General features: G+C 39.8%; 1 protein-coding gene and 1 pseudogene across 1 annotated transcript; one reads left to right on the plus strand and one right to left on the minus strand.

Annotated features, from left to right (window-relative positions):
- Positions 1-2,072: 2,072 nt before the first annotated feature.
- On the minus strand, positions 2,073-3,068 carry NPBWR1 (neuropeptides B and W receptor 1). Its single transcript, XM_045789161.2, has one exon. The coding sequence runs from the start codon at positions 3,066-3,068 to the stop codon at positions 2,073-2,075; it is 996 nt and encodes a 331-aa protein (XP_045645117.1).
- Positions 3,069-11,248: 8,180 nt separating this feature from the next.
- The window catches only part of LOC123786762 (uncharacterized), a 146,780-nt pseudogene continuing 143,236 nt past the window's right edge, over positions 11,249-14,792 (plus strand).

Consider the following 14,792-nt stretch of genomic DNA (forward strand, 5'->3'; position numbering starts at 1 on the left):
GCAATGAATTCCAAAAGGTCTCCGAAGCCCACCAGCAAAGGACTGCTCAAAGGTACATCATTCAAAATACAATGGAGGCATAAGAAAACGAACCTGTATTTTGGACAATTTACTATTATTGATTACTCGAGGTAAGTTTCTAAATTTACATTTTTAAAAAACTTATAGCATGAATTACTGTTCATAATAACTCTGAGGGCTAAGGAATCAACTCTCATTCACTAAAATCAGAAAGGGAGTTTGCTTTCTCCCACCCAAAGGAGACTTTTTCTCTTCTATATACTTTCAAGAGGTAAATAATTGAGAAATTGAGTTATGCCCATCAAACAAAGCAAGCAAAACCTGCTGGCAACGCTCACACTTTTTCACACCTAACACTGCACTATAGGAAACAAGTATTTCTATAAATTTTCATTCTTGTTTGGAATTAATCCCAAAGAAAACTTAACCCCTGAAACGCTGTAATCAAGGGCTATAGTCTGGTTAAGGCTCTGCTCTCATGTCTGAGGTGTAAACGGCAGACGGTTGGGTAAACCTAAGCCTCAGTCCTCTCTTGATCCATTTTTGTCTCCATAAGTGAAGATAAAAATAAAGATAGGGTGCTGGTCGGGCTCCCTATGATTCCAGAACTAGATTATTTGCCAGGTTCACCTGACTAGCAGTAAGGAATAGTGGAAAGGAATCCAATAGAGGAAAATATGAAGATGTCAGTCACTTCAACTTCCTGGCTCTCCCTCAGGCAAAACGGATAAAGAATATGAGGAGAAAGGGATCGAAGGAATGGATACACAGTTCACTTTTTAATCTCATGCGATCTTCACAGAGACTTGTTAGATTACGACATACATATTTATAGAAGTTCTCAGTCCTGAAAAACAATGCTCGCACAAAGAATTGCAACGAACTGGTCCAAGTGGTATGAGAGGTCACCCGGGCCAAAGGGACGTAGGAGTACTGAAGTCAATTGTGGAAAGCAGCGAGGACTGGCAACCCAGAGGTGTAAATTGCCATTTAGCCCGTGCAGAGCTTTATTTTCGGACTCTCGGCCCGGGGCAGCAGGCTCCGCAAGGGGGCGCCACAACCGCGGGCTTGGGAGACTCGCGGCTCTCGGTATTTCTGAGCAGGGCGAGCCGGGTTCCCCCAAAGTCTTAAGAGTCGTGGAGCATTTTCAAGAAAGAGTAGGAGTAGGGAAAAGGAAAGGAAGAGAGAAAAGGAGCTAAAACAGGAAGGGAGAATTATCACTATTCTCATCACCATTGTAGGTAGTCACAGCCAAGCTTCAACCTCCTTCACCCAATCCCACGCCTCCGCTAGATACACACGCACGCACTACACTCCCGTACGTTCCATGGGACTCCTTGCATCTCAGAGCGGTGGGCGCGGAACGCAGGAGCCTTGACCCTTTTCCCTAGCGATTAGGGCGAGCGCAGAGAGACTAAAGGTCCTGGCCAGGCTGCTCGCCAGTTTTGAGCAAAAGCGCAGGCGGTCGCTACCGGAAACCGAAGTAGCAAGGTGCAAGGCGAGCGCGGAGCCGACGCCTGGGGGCTCCCGGGGCATCCTCGGACCTCTTTTAACCTCACCCCCACCCCCGCCCCCCGCCTCGCAGTATCCCAGGATAGCGCCGAGGGCTCCACCCTTGAGCCCGGTTTGCGAACGCCCTGGGCGGGTGGAGAGAGCGGGAACCGGCTAGTGGTTCCCAGCAGCACTGCCGCCCTCTTCCCCCGCTTCCTGCTTTCCCCTGTCAAATTTGGGGGTTAACTCGGTGCCCTTTGGCGTTAGGGAGAGTTCCACGTGCGTTCTCAGACTCAACAGTCCTTATACTTAGTGTGCTCCTCCATCATCTGGAAGGCTTGGGAAATTCAAATTGAGGGTGCAGCCCTAGCGCGTTCTGAGGCTATGTCTGAGCCGGAGCCCAAGAATCTGAATCTTTAGCAAGTTTTCGGGGTTGGGGGCAGGAGACTACAGCTTAGGGAGGCCTCCGAGAGCCTCGGGCTCCCACTCCCTCTGCACCGGCCGGGGATGGGGCGGCCAGGACTGGGGCGCAGGGCGAGCGGAGCGGGGCAGGTGGAGGGTCAGGCGGCCGGGCGGCAGGCCAGCAGCTGGCGGAGGCTCCTGCGGAAGCTGTCGTCCAGGAAGGCGTAGAGAAAGGGGTTGAGGCAGCTGTTGGCGTAGCTCAGGCTGGTGATGAAGTAGGAGAGCGCGATGACAAGAGGCGTCTGCGGGAGGTCAGTGGTAAGTGCCACCACGGTGCTCAGGTGGTAGGGTGTCCAGCAGAGGAGGCACACGGCCAGGATCGCCACCACCAAGAGAGTCACCCTCTTCTTAGCGCGGTCCAGAGCCTTGGCGTGGCTGTCCAGCCGTATGGCGCGAAGCCGGCACAGCAGGATGCTGTAGAGAACGCAGATGGTGGACACCGGGATGGCGAAGCCGAGTACAAACGTGTAGAGGCGGCTCGCCCGCCACCAGAAGGCCTCGGGATGCGGAAAGACCAGCACGCACTGGCGCCGGCCCTGCTCGTCGTCGAGCCGGGCGAAGACGGCGAAGGGCAGCACTACCAGCGTCACGAGTCCCCACACGGCCAGGCTCACCGCGCGCGCGGCGCTATACGTGCGGCCAGCCACCCGGCGCGACTCGGCTGTGGCCAACACTACCAGGTAGCGGTCGGCGCTCATGACCGTGAGGAAGTAGAGGCTGGAGAACGTGTTGTACTGGTCGATGGCCACGATGAGCTTGCACATGAGCTCCCCGAAGGGCCACTGCTGCATCAGGAAGTCAGCGATGTTGATGGGCAGCACTAGCGTGAAGAGCTCGTCGGCGATGGCCAGGTTGAGGATAAACAGGTTGGTGACGGTCTTCATGCGGGGCGCCCGCAGCAGCACGTACAGCACCGCCGAGTTGCCCGCCAGCCCCACCGCGCAAATCACCGCGTAGACGACCGGCACGGCCACCACCAGCGGCGGCGGCAGTGGCGGCGGCGGCGGCGGACTCGACGCGTTCGGGCAGCCCAGAGCAGGTCCCAGGCACGACGTGTTGGCCGGCCCCAGCTCCGAGAATGATGCGTTGTGCATGTTGGCGAGGGCAGTGGGGCCGGCGACCCGATTTCCTCCACCAACGCCCTGCGAGGCTCTGCAGTCCCCCCAGCCCGCGTCTGCGCGGACCTGCGCTCCAAGACCTGCTGTGGCTTCTCCGGACTAGGCTCTTTCCTGGCTGTCCTTTTAGCCCACCGTCGCCGCGGACTCCTAGGCTGCAAAACGGAATTGAAAGCACGGGTTACGATGATCGACGTGCAACTATACGGAGAGGTGCGGTTCCGAGGGGAGGGGAACGATGGTGCGGCGCCCCAAATCTGCCCCCACGTGATCATTCTCTGCTACCTGTTGAAATCTTATTCTAACCAGTTGAATACATCGAACAAAGTGCTACAGAGATAAGAGTCCTTACCCTTTAAAGGAAAACTACAAACCTGTCTCCTCTTCTTTAAGACGCCACTGGCCGACGCGGGTCCCCCTAGCTTCGGTGTTCCCTCCCTAGTAGCAAGTTCAGTAGCAATCTCTTTCTCACCTAGCTGGCCCAGGGAAGGGGCTTCTTTTCTGGAGCGGTCAGGAGAGGAGGCCGCCGGCTGTGGTGACGTCTGCGGCGGCAGCCAGCCGAAAGTCCCCCTCCCTGCTTCTGCCCCAGGCTACAGCGCTCGCGTCTCCGCGGGTCCAGCCTGCGAGCCTGGAAGCTTAGGGATGGCGCAGCCGCAACTGCTCTCCGCTGACCAGACCGCCTCCCTCACCACCCCCACCCCAGCGGTGGGACCGAGATCCGCATTACTCGTAAATCCTTTCTTCCTTCCATATGAACGTCATTCCATTTGAATTAATAAAAAGCTCTCCTGTTAAGAATTAATTTTAAGAGAAGCAAAGCAAGGGTATTGGTGGTCTCTTTTAATAGAGCAATGAAGTCGAGGCTCCCATTCTATTTTTTAAAACACCATACCCCAAATGTGCTAATGTAATTTTAAATTTTAAGTTACATTTATACTACATAACTCTACAGAAAAGAGAAGTAAATGTAATTTTAAAATGCAAATCACCCGTTTTCTAATACTCTGGTCTTCGCAGGGTTGTAAAATCGTTAATAACAAATAATGGTGGACAATTTGAGATACTTTAGTCTTTCTAAATATGCATAGAAATAATGATTATTAACAAACTGCTTCTGAAAGCCTTTTAGTGTGCTACGACTTAATGCATATTTCATAAAATGTTCAGGTTGTTCAACACACTGTCCTGATTCTCATACACACATTCTTGTTCTCCCGGTAAGAGAACTACCCTGCAGTCATAGCAGTATGGCCACGCGAGGCAGAACAGGGGCAGATATGGGGCAAATCTGGGCTGCAGTATTCCTATCTCGCAGAGCCAGAGTTCTTCCTCTACAACAGGGGAACTCACCCTAGGCACCTCACCTTTGAGGACAGAATGAAATTAACTCAATATTAGTTCTCTTCAGTTCCTGTTTTCTTCCTCCACCTTCCCTTCGGGAGAGCAGCAAATTAAAACACAGGATTCTATCCTACTTCCCTCAAACAAATTTCTTTCCCACAAAAGCAGGCAAAAGTCCAAATAAAGTGCATTTTTGGTCCTTTATGAAGCATTTTTAGAGGAGAGGTCCTAAGATACTGAGAAGGAGACTGGAAATAGTCAGTGGAAGAAGCCTCTAGCGGCAGAAATACAAATACTTTTCTTTACCCACTCATTCTCTTTTTACTGGGATCTGCATAATTTGGCTTCCCTACAGTTTCACACTTTATGAAGAAAATGACAGGAAAGTCAGGCTGTGTCCATGAGGTAAAATATGTGAGAAAGCATCATATCATGTTAAGTGAAATAAAAAAGAAAGCTTATACATTATATATATATACACACACACGTATTATACATATATACATCATATGCATATATACATTATACATATATATTATATATAATGTATTTATAATACATACAGATATACATGGATGTGTATCTGTGGATATGTATGTATGTGTATGCATACATATATATGTATATAGTTATATAGTTGCTTAATTCTCAAATATTTGGAGGTTTTCCCGTTTTTTAAATTATTGATTTCTAGCTTAATGCTTAATTACACTGTGAACAGAGTACAAACTCAATATGATTTCAATTCATTGGTATTTGTTGAAACACTGCCCTACAGTATATAGTTATTTTTCTAATTAGCTCATATATACTTGAAAATAATGTGTGTTCCTTATTTGTTGCGTGCCAAACTCTAGGTTTTGTCAACTAGTCAAATTTACTATTATGTTCCTTAAATCTTCTCTCTCTACTCTTATCTTTATCTGATTGCTTTTTGAGTTACTGAGAGATATTGTTAAAAAATACAAATCAATAATTACAGATTTCTCTATGTTTTTAAGTTTGTTAATTTTTTACTTCATAATTTGATGCTGTTTTATTAGGTGCACACAAAGATTGTTTTATTTTTATGTGGAATGGACTCTTTTCTCATAAAATATCCTTCTTTAACTGGGTTACTACTTGTTGTATGTAGTCTTTTTTGTTTGGTATTATTACTATTTCTCTTAGTATTATCATGGAATACCTTTTCTTAAATCTTTTTACTTTAAACCTCCCTATGTCTGTATGTTTAAAATATGTCCCATGTAAAAATAATAAAGGTTTTTTGATCCAATCTGACAACATTTGCCTTCGAACTAGAGTATTTAGTTCATAATGTATTTAACGTAGTCATAGGTAATATTAGGGTATAACTACAGTGTTATTCTTTGTTTCTCCTATCTTGTTTTCATCTTTTTTCCCTCTCTTATGTTCTTCTGGATTAAGATTTATTATTTTATTATTCAGTTTCCCACACTTCATTAACTTATTAACTTCATTAACATGCTTTTATTCAAATGGTTGAAATAAAAATTGGATATAAATTCTAGATTTTCAGGTTCTTTATTTTAGCAGTTTAAATGAGATTCCATTTTCTTTTTGTCTCCGTTGTTTCCATCGGGAAAGTGGTTTCCAGTCTTTACTGTAGCTCTTTTGAAGGTATTTTTTCTTTTTTCTATAACTGTTCTTAAATTATGTCTTTGATTTTGTCTTTTGGCAGTCAAACTAAGATGAACTAGAAGTGATTTTCTTTCCATTTATATAGGCTTGGATTTTTAGACTTCTAAATCTGTGACTTGATCTTTTTTTGTATTCAATTTTGGAAAATCCTTAGCATTCTCTCTTCAAGTTACCGCTTTGTTCCCCCCTCTTCCCTCCTACTGGACCTCCAATTACATGTGTGTTAGACCTTCATGCTCTTTTCTGCATTTCCTACCTTTCTCCCTTTCTCTACTTCAATCCAGTCCCTTAAATCCTGACTTTCTTGGTTGTTCCCCAATGCCTTCAAATGTCAGTTTTGTTTGTTTGTTTTTTTAAAGATTTTATTTATTTATTTGACAGACAGAGACACAGCCAGTGAGAGAGGGAACACAGGCAGGGGCAGTGGGAGAGGAAGAAGCAGGCTCCCAGCGTAGGAGCCCAACGTGGGGCTCGATCCCACAACCCCGGGATCACTCCCTGAGCCAAAGGCAGACACCTAACAACTGAGCCACCCAGGTGCCCCCAAATGTCAGTTTTTTGGCTCAATTTTTATGGTAGCTCATAACAGGATGGTTTATATGATACAGCTGATTCACCACAGCTAGAAGCAGAAGTTAATATCTAAAGCTTTCTATACAACACAATAACAAATTAAAAAGTATATGTGTATGTGTGTTTTCATATACATAATTATGTGTAAGTATGTGCAATTATGAAAGCATATACATCAAAATGTTAAAAAATATTTGTCAGTAATTTTTATTTTCTTTGCACTTTTCTGAATTTCCCAAATATTTTTATAGTGAAGACATATTACTTTTATATTAGTAAGAAAATAATATTTATAAAAATCACCACAGGAGTACTTTATGGTCATAAAATACTGAATATTGAGAAGAAATTAAGAATATATAGGGAAGGTATTTCTTCCAGCACTTGTGAAATCACTATAAACACACACACAGTGAATAAATAGATTTATAAAATGTATTTTTATTTAGAAACGTACCTTATATACCCTGAAGTTTACCCACAACATTGTCCCAAAAGAGATTTTCAATAGCAATTTGTACTGCTTGAAGCAATTTTGCTTATTAAAAAGAAAGTGTTAAATTCCAACCTCTTCTTGTTTTAAAAAGTATACAATTAAATATTTGAATCTTGAATACTAAGAATATTAATATCTAGTATAATTACTGTGTCTTAGTTTAGTGCTACTAAAACTTTCAAAATTGTTTTTTTCTCAGCCCAGAAAAAAGTATATCCAAGGCAGAAATGAAAAGGTGGAAACATCAGACTCACAGAACTTGTCATGGTGAAAGACTGAAAGTTTTGTCCCTAAAATCAGCAATAAGACAAGATGTCTTCTCTCCACACTTCTTTTCAACTTTATGGCATGTTCTAGCCAGTATAATGAGGAAAGAAAAATAAAAGACATTCAGATTGGGGACAAAGAAGTAAAACAGTCATTATATGAAGATTCCATAATTGTCTATTAAGAAAATCCCATGGAATCTACAAAAATACCACTAGAACTAAAATGAATTTAGTAAGAATGCCAGGATACCATTAGAAAGACCTATCGCATTTTTATATACTAATAATATATGGTCAGAAGTTTAAAATTGTTTAAAAACAATACCATTTATAATAGTATCAAATGGTACCTAGGGATTAATCTTAAAAAAGATGTGAAAGACTTGCACACTGAAAATTACAACACACTGCTTAGAGAAATTAAAGAAAACCTAAAAAAATGGAGAGATATTCCATGTTCATAGGTGAAAAGACTCAGTATTGTTAAGATATTATTCCTCCCTAAATTGATCTTTAGATCAACACAATCCCACTCAAAATCCTATCTAGCTTTTTTATTGTTGTTGTTTGGTGGAGAGCAAGTGTATAAATTGACAAATTGTATAGTTGATAAATTGATTTTAAAATTCATATGTAAATATAAATGATCTAGGATGATTACTAAAGAAACTGAAAAAGAAAAACAAATTTGGTAAGCCAAAACTATTTGATTTCAATATTTATTATCATGTAATTGAGCCATTCTACTCCTGGGTGTTTATTAAAAAGAAAAGGAACTGTATGTTCACATAAAGCCTTGCACATAAATGTTCATGGTAAGTCTACATAAAATAGCCAAAAACTGGACACAATGCAAATGCCCATCAATAGGTTAATGGATAAACAAACTATAATATAACCATACAATGGAATACTATTCAACAATAAAAAGGAATAAAGTTAAGATGCACACACTACAACATGGATAAATTTAAAAATGAGTATGCTAAGTGACAGAGCCCAGCCCCCCCAAAATACATTCTGTATGATTGTATTTATTAAAACTCTAGAAAATTCAAGCAATCTATTGTTACAGATCAGATGAGTTTTTGCTTGAGGAAAGGGATGGAAAGTGCAGGGCAGGGAGGGACAGGAGTGCAGGATTACAAAGGAATGCAGGGAAATTTATTGTGCGTCAATTATAATACCTTAATAAAACTGGTTAGAAAATAACATATGGGGGGTGCCTGGGGGGCTCAGTAGGTTAAGCATCTACCTTTGGCTCAGGTCATGATCTCAGGGTCCTGGGATTGATCCCCGTGTTGGGATCCCTTCTCAATGGGAAGTCTCTTTCTCCCTCTTCCCCTGCCCCTGCTTGCTTGCACATGCTCTCTCTCTTTCTCTCTCTCATGCACATTCTCTCTCTCTGTCTAATAAATAAATAAAATATTTTTTTAAAAAAGAAAATAACATACAGGAAGACGGGAGATGGGACTTGGCCATCTAGGGCAAGGAGTTGAAACTGAGACCCCTGTATACATAAAACCCCTGCAGAAGATTCCTGAAAACTCCACCCAACAATTCAGAAGACAGGAAAGGAAAATTGTTTCTAGCTTAGTTGAAGGAAACAAAAACCTACCCCAAACTGTACACTCCAACCCTTATTTCAAATGGCTCTGGAGTCCAGATTTGTCCTAACCATTTCCAAAAATCTCTATACCTTGAAATCAGTATAAATTCTGCTCTCCATCCAAAATAGTAGCCATAATTCTGAAGTTGATGCATGTCTTTTTCATCCATGTTTTTATACGTTTGTACCCAAAATACATGTTATATTGCTTTTAGTATCTTAAAAATTTACATAAATTCTGTCATCTTGGTATATTTTTGCATATGCTTTTATCCAGATTTCCCTGTTTGATACATTTTTCTTTAGCAACAGTTTTAATCCTTTATAGTATTTTCTTATATGGAAATGCCATAGCCTGTCTTAAAAATGCATTTTATCTCTATCCCTAAGTCTCCTTTATTCCTTATATTCTTTTCATCCTTTCCATTCCTAATTTCATTACTTTCACTCCTAATATTCTTATTTGTACTTTATTTTTTCTGAAGAATTTTGCTAGACTATTTTCCAAGGTTCAGCTTTTTGTTTTATTCATCCTATTCTTTCTCTCTTTTTTTAAATTGAGATATAATTCAACATAATGATTTAATATATGTATATAATACAAAGTGACTATCACAATAAGTTTAGTTAACATTCATCTCACCTCATATAGTTACAAATTTTTTTTCTTGTGGCAAGAAGTTTTAAGACTTACTCTCTGGATAACTTTCAAATATGCAACAGTATTACTAACTATAGTAACCATCCTGTACATTACTTTATACCCTAGGACTTATTTATCTTACAACTGAAATTTTGTACCTTTTACTACCTTCACCTATTTTGCTCACCCCTCACCCCCTGCAACCACCAATCTGTATCTGTGGGCTCAGTTGTCTTTATAACTTTTACACGTAAACTTTATGGTTTTTAAAACATATAAGTGGAATCATACGGTATTTGTCTTTTTCTTTTTTCTTTCTGATTTGTTTCACTAGCCATATGCTCCTAAGCTTCTTCCTTGTTGTTGCAAATAGCAGGATTTTCTTCTTTCTCATGGCCAACTAATACTCCAATATATATATATATGTGTGTGTGTGTGTGTGTGTGTATGTATATGTATATATGTGTATATATATACACACACATATGTGTGTGTATGTATACATATATGTATATGTATGTATATGTATAGATATATGTATGTATTTTTTTCCTTGCTGAGCACGGAGCCTGACACAAGACTTGATCCCAGGGCCACAGGATCACAATGTGAGCTGAAGGCAGACTCTTAACCAACTGAGCCACGCAGGCACCCCAATGACAAGAATTCTAACAGGTGTGAGGTGATATATCATTGTACCAATCAACCTCCATCCTACAAGTTCTCATATGTACTGCTAGCATCAGTCAGGTATAAATATTTTGTCATTTCCATGATTTTTTTCACCCAAAAATTTTTGGAAATTTTTAGAAAATTTTAAAATTTAAGATCATATGGTTTTGACTGGCAATAATTGGTTGTTGAAAGCAATTCTAGCAACATCGTATTCAATGACAATAGCTTAGAGATAAGTAAAATTAATGACAGAAATATAAAGAATGGGAGAGAGGAATTAGGAGTATTCTTTTATAAGGCACCTCTACTACCCATAAGTGGCTATAGGGCAATTTGAAAGTAGACTTAATTGTAAACTCTAAGACAACTACTAAAAAAAAAAAAATTAAAGAATCATAATATGCTAAAAGAGGAGAGAAAATGAAATAATATAAAATGTACAATTAAAATCAGAAGTGGCAGAAATAGAGTGAAAGACTAAACAGGAAATAAATAAAAAACAAAGGCAATAAATAGAAAACAGCTACAAATATGGTAGATATTAATCCAACTATACCAATAATTACTCTAAAGGAGAATGGTCTAAATATATCAATATAAAGACAGAAATTGTCAGAATGGATAAACAAACAAGATCCAACTATATGTGATCTGTAAGAAACTTATTTTAAATATAAAGGCACAGATAGATTAAAAGTAAAGGAATAGAGAGTGACAGCATTGTGGTGGCAAAAAATATCCCTCATTTTTTGTTTCCTTCATTTGACATCAAAAATTTGCCATCCATCCACAAATGGAAGTGCCTCTATAGGATTTGTGGGACCAAGCACCATACACCAAGGGGCCTGGGAGGAGTCTTGCCCACTGGTGCATTAATGAATAGGTAAATGGATGGCAGCACTAGCTATGGAACTACAAGAAACCATGAACTTGTTCTGGCCCCCTTGGCCACCATCTGGAAGTGTCTACACAACACTGACTTGGGTGATGGCCTTGGGACAAGAGAATTTTTGTGCAAGTCCAGCAGTACAGATTTCCAGAGGAGAAGTCCAGCACTCTGTTGGAACAAATTTTGGACTTATCGGCATGGGTAAGAGGAAGAGCTTGTCTTTGCTGGCATCACTCCTCACTGAAGGCAGTACAGCTTACAGCTAAACTAGATGACCTGTGATTTCTCTCACAGAGGAAAGTGAGAGCCAGTGAATGAACACCCAACTTCCTGAACTGTCTGGGATAATGATTAGAGACTACTTTCTCTCTTGCATCATCCAGAGCATTAAAAAGGAAGCTCTGTGATAGGGGAGGGAGCAGATAGGAAGAGCAGCATAGCATGCAGGATTCTCAGAGGGCATTAAAAGGATATGGTTCCTGATGACAACATTCTAGACTCAGTCAGAAAGCCTTCTCACAAGACACAGGGAAAATCTCACCTGCAGATCCCCTCACCTGTCCTGCAAGCACCCCCAGCTCACTGCATGCCAAACACACACTTTCTCTCACTCTTTGGCTGGCTCCCTGTGCATTGCCCTTAGGGATGCAAGGAGAGCAAGCTCTGGGAGGCAAGGAGCACTGGCAGAAAGCAGGCCAAGGTCTGTGGGCAAAGGAGAAACTACACACTTGAGCTTCACTAAAGCACCACCTTCACTAAAACATAATAGAAGTTATCAGCACCCAGTATGATATTTTGTAGGATCCAGAGAAGATGTACAACATTAATAATTCTTCCATCAGAGGGAGAAGGAAATGAAGAGCAGGTATATCCACACAAGGTCAGAGAATGCCTCAGAATCCATAGCAGAACTGATGAAAGGTATTTCTATCCTGAAGGCCATTAGTAAAAGTTGAAGGAGATAACTGAAAATTTGAATACAACAATGCAAAACTCCAAAGAACATAAAAAATCAAAGAAACATGATATCACTTTATTCCATAAAGAATTCAAAATATTATTTTAAGGAAACTCGGTAAGTAACAAGAAAACACAAAGAGCTGAACAAAATCAGGTAAACAAGACACAATCAAATTTAACAAAAAAATTTAAAATTTAACAGAAAGAGAAACCACAAAAAGGAACCAACAGAAATCCTGGATCTGAAGAATTCAATGAGTGAAGTGAAAAATACAATAGAGATGATGAACAGCAGAGTAGACCAAATAGAGAAAAGAATTAGAGATAGAGGGTAGAAACTTTGAAATCATCAAGTCTGAGAAGAGAAGAAAAAAAACAAGGTGAAAAAGAATGAAGAAAGTCTACATGATCTGCAGGACACCATCAGGACAACCAGTATCCAAATCATTGGCGTTCCAGAAGGGGGCAGAAACCTTATTTCGAAAAATAACGACTGGGGCGCCTGGGTGGCACAGCGGTTAAGCGTCTGCCTTCGGCTCAGGGCATGATCCCGGCGTTACGGGATCGAGCCCCACATCAGGCTCCTCCACTATGAGCCTGCTTCTTCCTCTCCCACTCCCCCTGATTGTGTTCCCTCTCTCGCTGGCTGTCTCTATCTCTGTCAAATAAATAAACAAAATCTTTAAAAAAAAAAAAAAGAAAAAGAAAAATAATGACTGAGAACTTCCCAAACTTGGGGAGAGATTTGGAAATCCCAGTCCATGAAGTTGGATCATCCATTATTTTAATTTAAAATGATCTCCTCCAAGACACATTACAATAAAACTGTCAAAACTCAAAGATTTTAACCAAGGAGGTAAAAGATCTCTGTGCTGAAAACTACAATATATTAATGAAAGAAACTGAAGAAGACACAAATAAATGGAAAGACATCCCATGTTTATCAGTTGACATAATAATTAATATTGCTAAGATGGTCATACTACCCAAAGCCATCTATAGGTTCAATACTATTGCTATCAAGATTCCAACACCATTTTTTATAGTAGAAAAAGCAATCTCGCAATTTACATGGAACCACAAGAAGCCTCAAATATTCAAAGCAATCCTAAGAAAGAAGAACACCACAGGAGGCAACATACTTCTTGATTTTAAGCTATATTACAAAACTCTAGTAATCAAAACAGTATGGCACTGGCATAAAAAGTAGACACATAGGCCAATAGAACAGAATCAAGAGAAATAAACTGACATGTATACAGTCAAATAATACCCAAACCAAAATTATTCAATGGAGAAAAGATAGTCTTTTCAATAAATGGTGCTGGGAAAATTGGGTTTCTGCATCTTAGAGAATGAAGTCACACTCCCATCTATACCACTCACAAAAACTAACTCAAAATGGATTAAAGACTTAAATGTAAGACCTGAGACCATAAAACACCTAGAATAAAATATAGGACAAGATTTCTGGACATATGCTTTTGCAATGAGTCAATGAGTTTTTGGATATGACACCTAAAGCACAAGCCATAAAATAAAAAATAAACAAGTGGGAGTACATCGAACTAAAAAGCTTTTGTGTAGCAAAAGATACAACCAACAAAATAAAATGGCAAACTATAGAATAGGAGAAAATATTTGCAAATTGCATATCTGATAAGGGATTAATATCCAAAATATATAAAGAACTGATACAACTCAAGAGAAAAAAACTCACACAGGTAATCCAATTAAAAATGGGCAAAGGACATGAGGAGACATTTTTCCAAAGAAAATATTCAAATTGTCAACGATACATGAAAAGGTGCTAAATATTATATCATTAGGAAAATGCAAATCAAAACTACAATGAGATATTACCTCATGCATGTTAGAATGGCTATCATCAGAAAGATGAAATAACAAATGTTGATAAGGATGTAGAGAAGAAGGAACATTTGAGCACTTTTGGTGGAATTGTAAATTAGCAGTCACTGTACATACTATTATGGAAAATAATATGGAGATTCCTTGAAAAATTATACATAAAGCTACCATATGATCCAGCATTCCCATGTCTGGATATATATCCAAAGGAAATAAAATCAATATGTCCAAGACATGTCTGCACCCCAATGTTCATTGCAGCATTATTTACAATAGCCAAGACATGGAAACAAACTAAGGGTCCATTGATGATAAATGGATAAAGAAGATGTGGGATGGATAGATAGATGATAGATGATGATAGATGATAGATGATAGATAGATGATAGATAGATAGATAGATAGATAGATAGATAGATAGATAGATAGATAGATGATTGATAGATATAGATAGATGATAGATAGATAGATAGATAGATAATAGATAGATGATAGATAGATGATAGATGATAGATAGATAGATAGATGATAGATAGATAGATGATAGATAGATAGATAGATAGATAGATAGATAGATAGATAGATAGATGATAGATAGATGATAGATAGATGATAGATAATAGATAAAATGTGACACAATGTGGCACAAATGGATAAAGAAGATGTGATATGTATATGTATATATACACACACACACAATGTGATATATACATGTAT

The sequence above is a fragment of the Ursus americanus genome, chromosome 9, assembly GCF_024610735.1.
Source record: "Ursus americanus isolate L20-20 chromosome 9, mUrsAme1.1.p, whole genome shotgun sequence".
In the NCBI taxonomy this organism is placed as follows: domain Eukaryota; kingdom Metazoa; phylum Chordata; class Mammalia; order Carnivora; family Ursidae; genus Ursus; species Ursus americanus.

Coding starts and splice junctions, on each gene's coding strand:
- NPBWR1 (XM_045789161.2), bottom strand. CDS start 3,068: ATGCACAACGCATCATTCTCGGAGCTGGGGCCGGCCAACACGTCGTGC.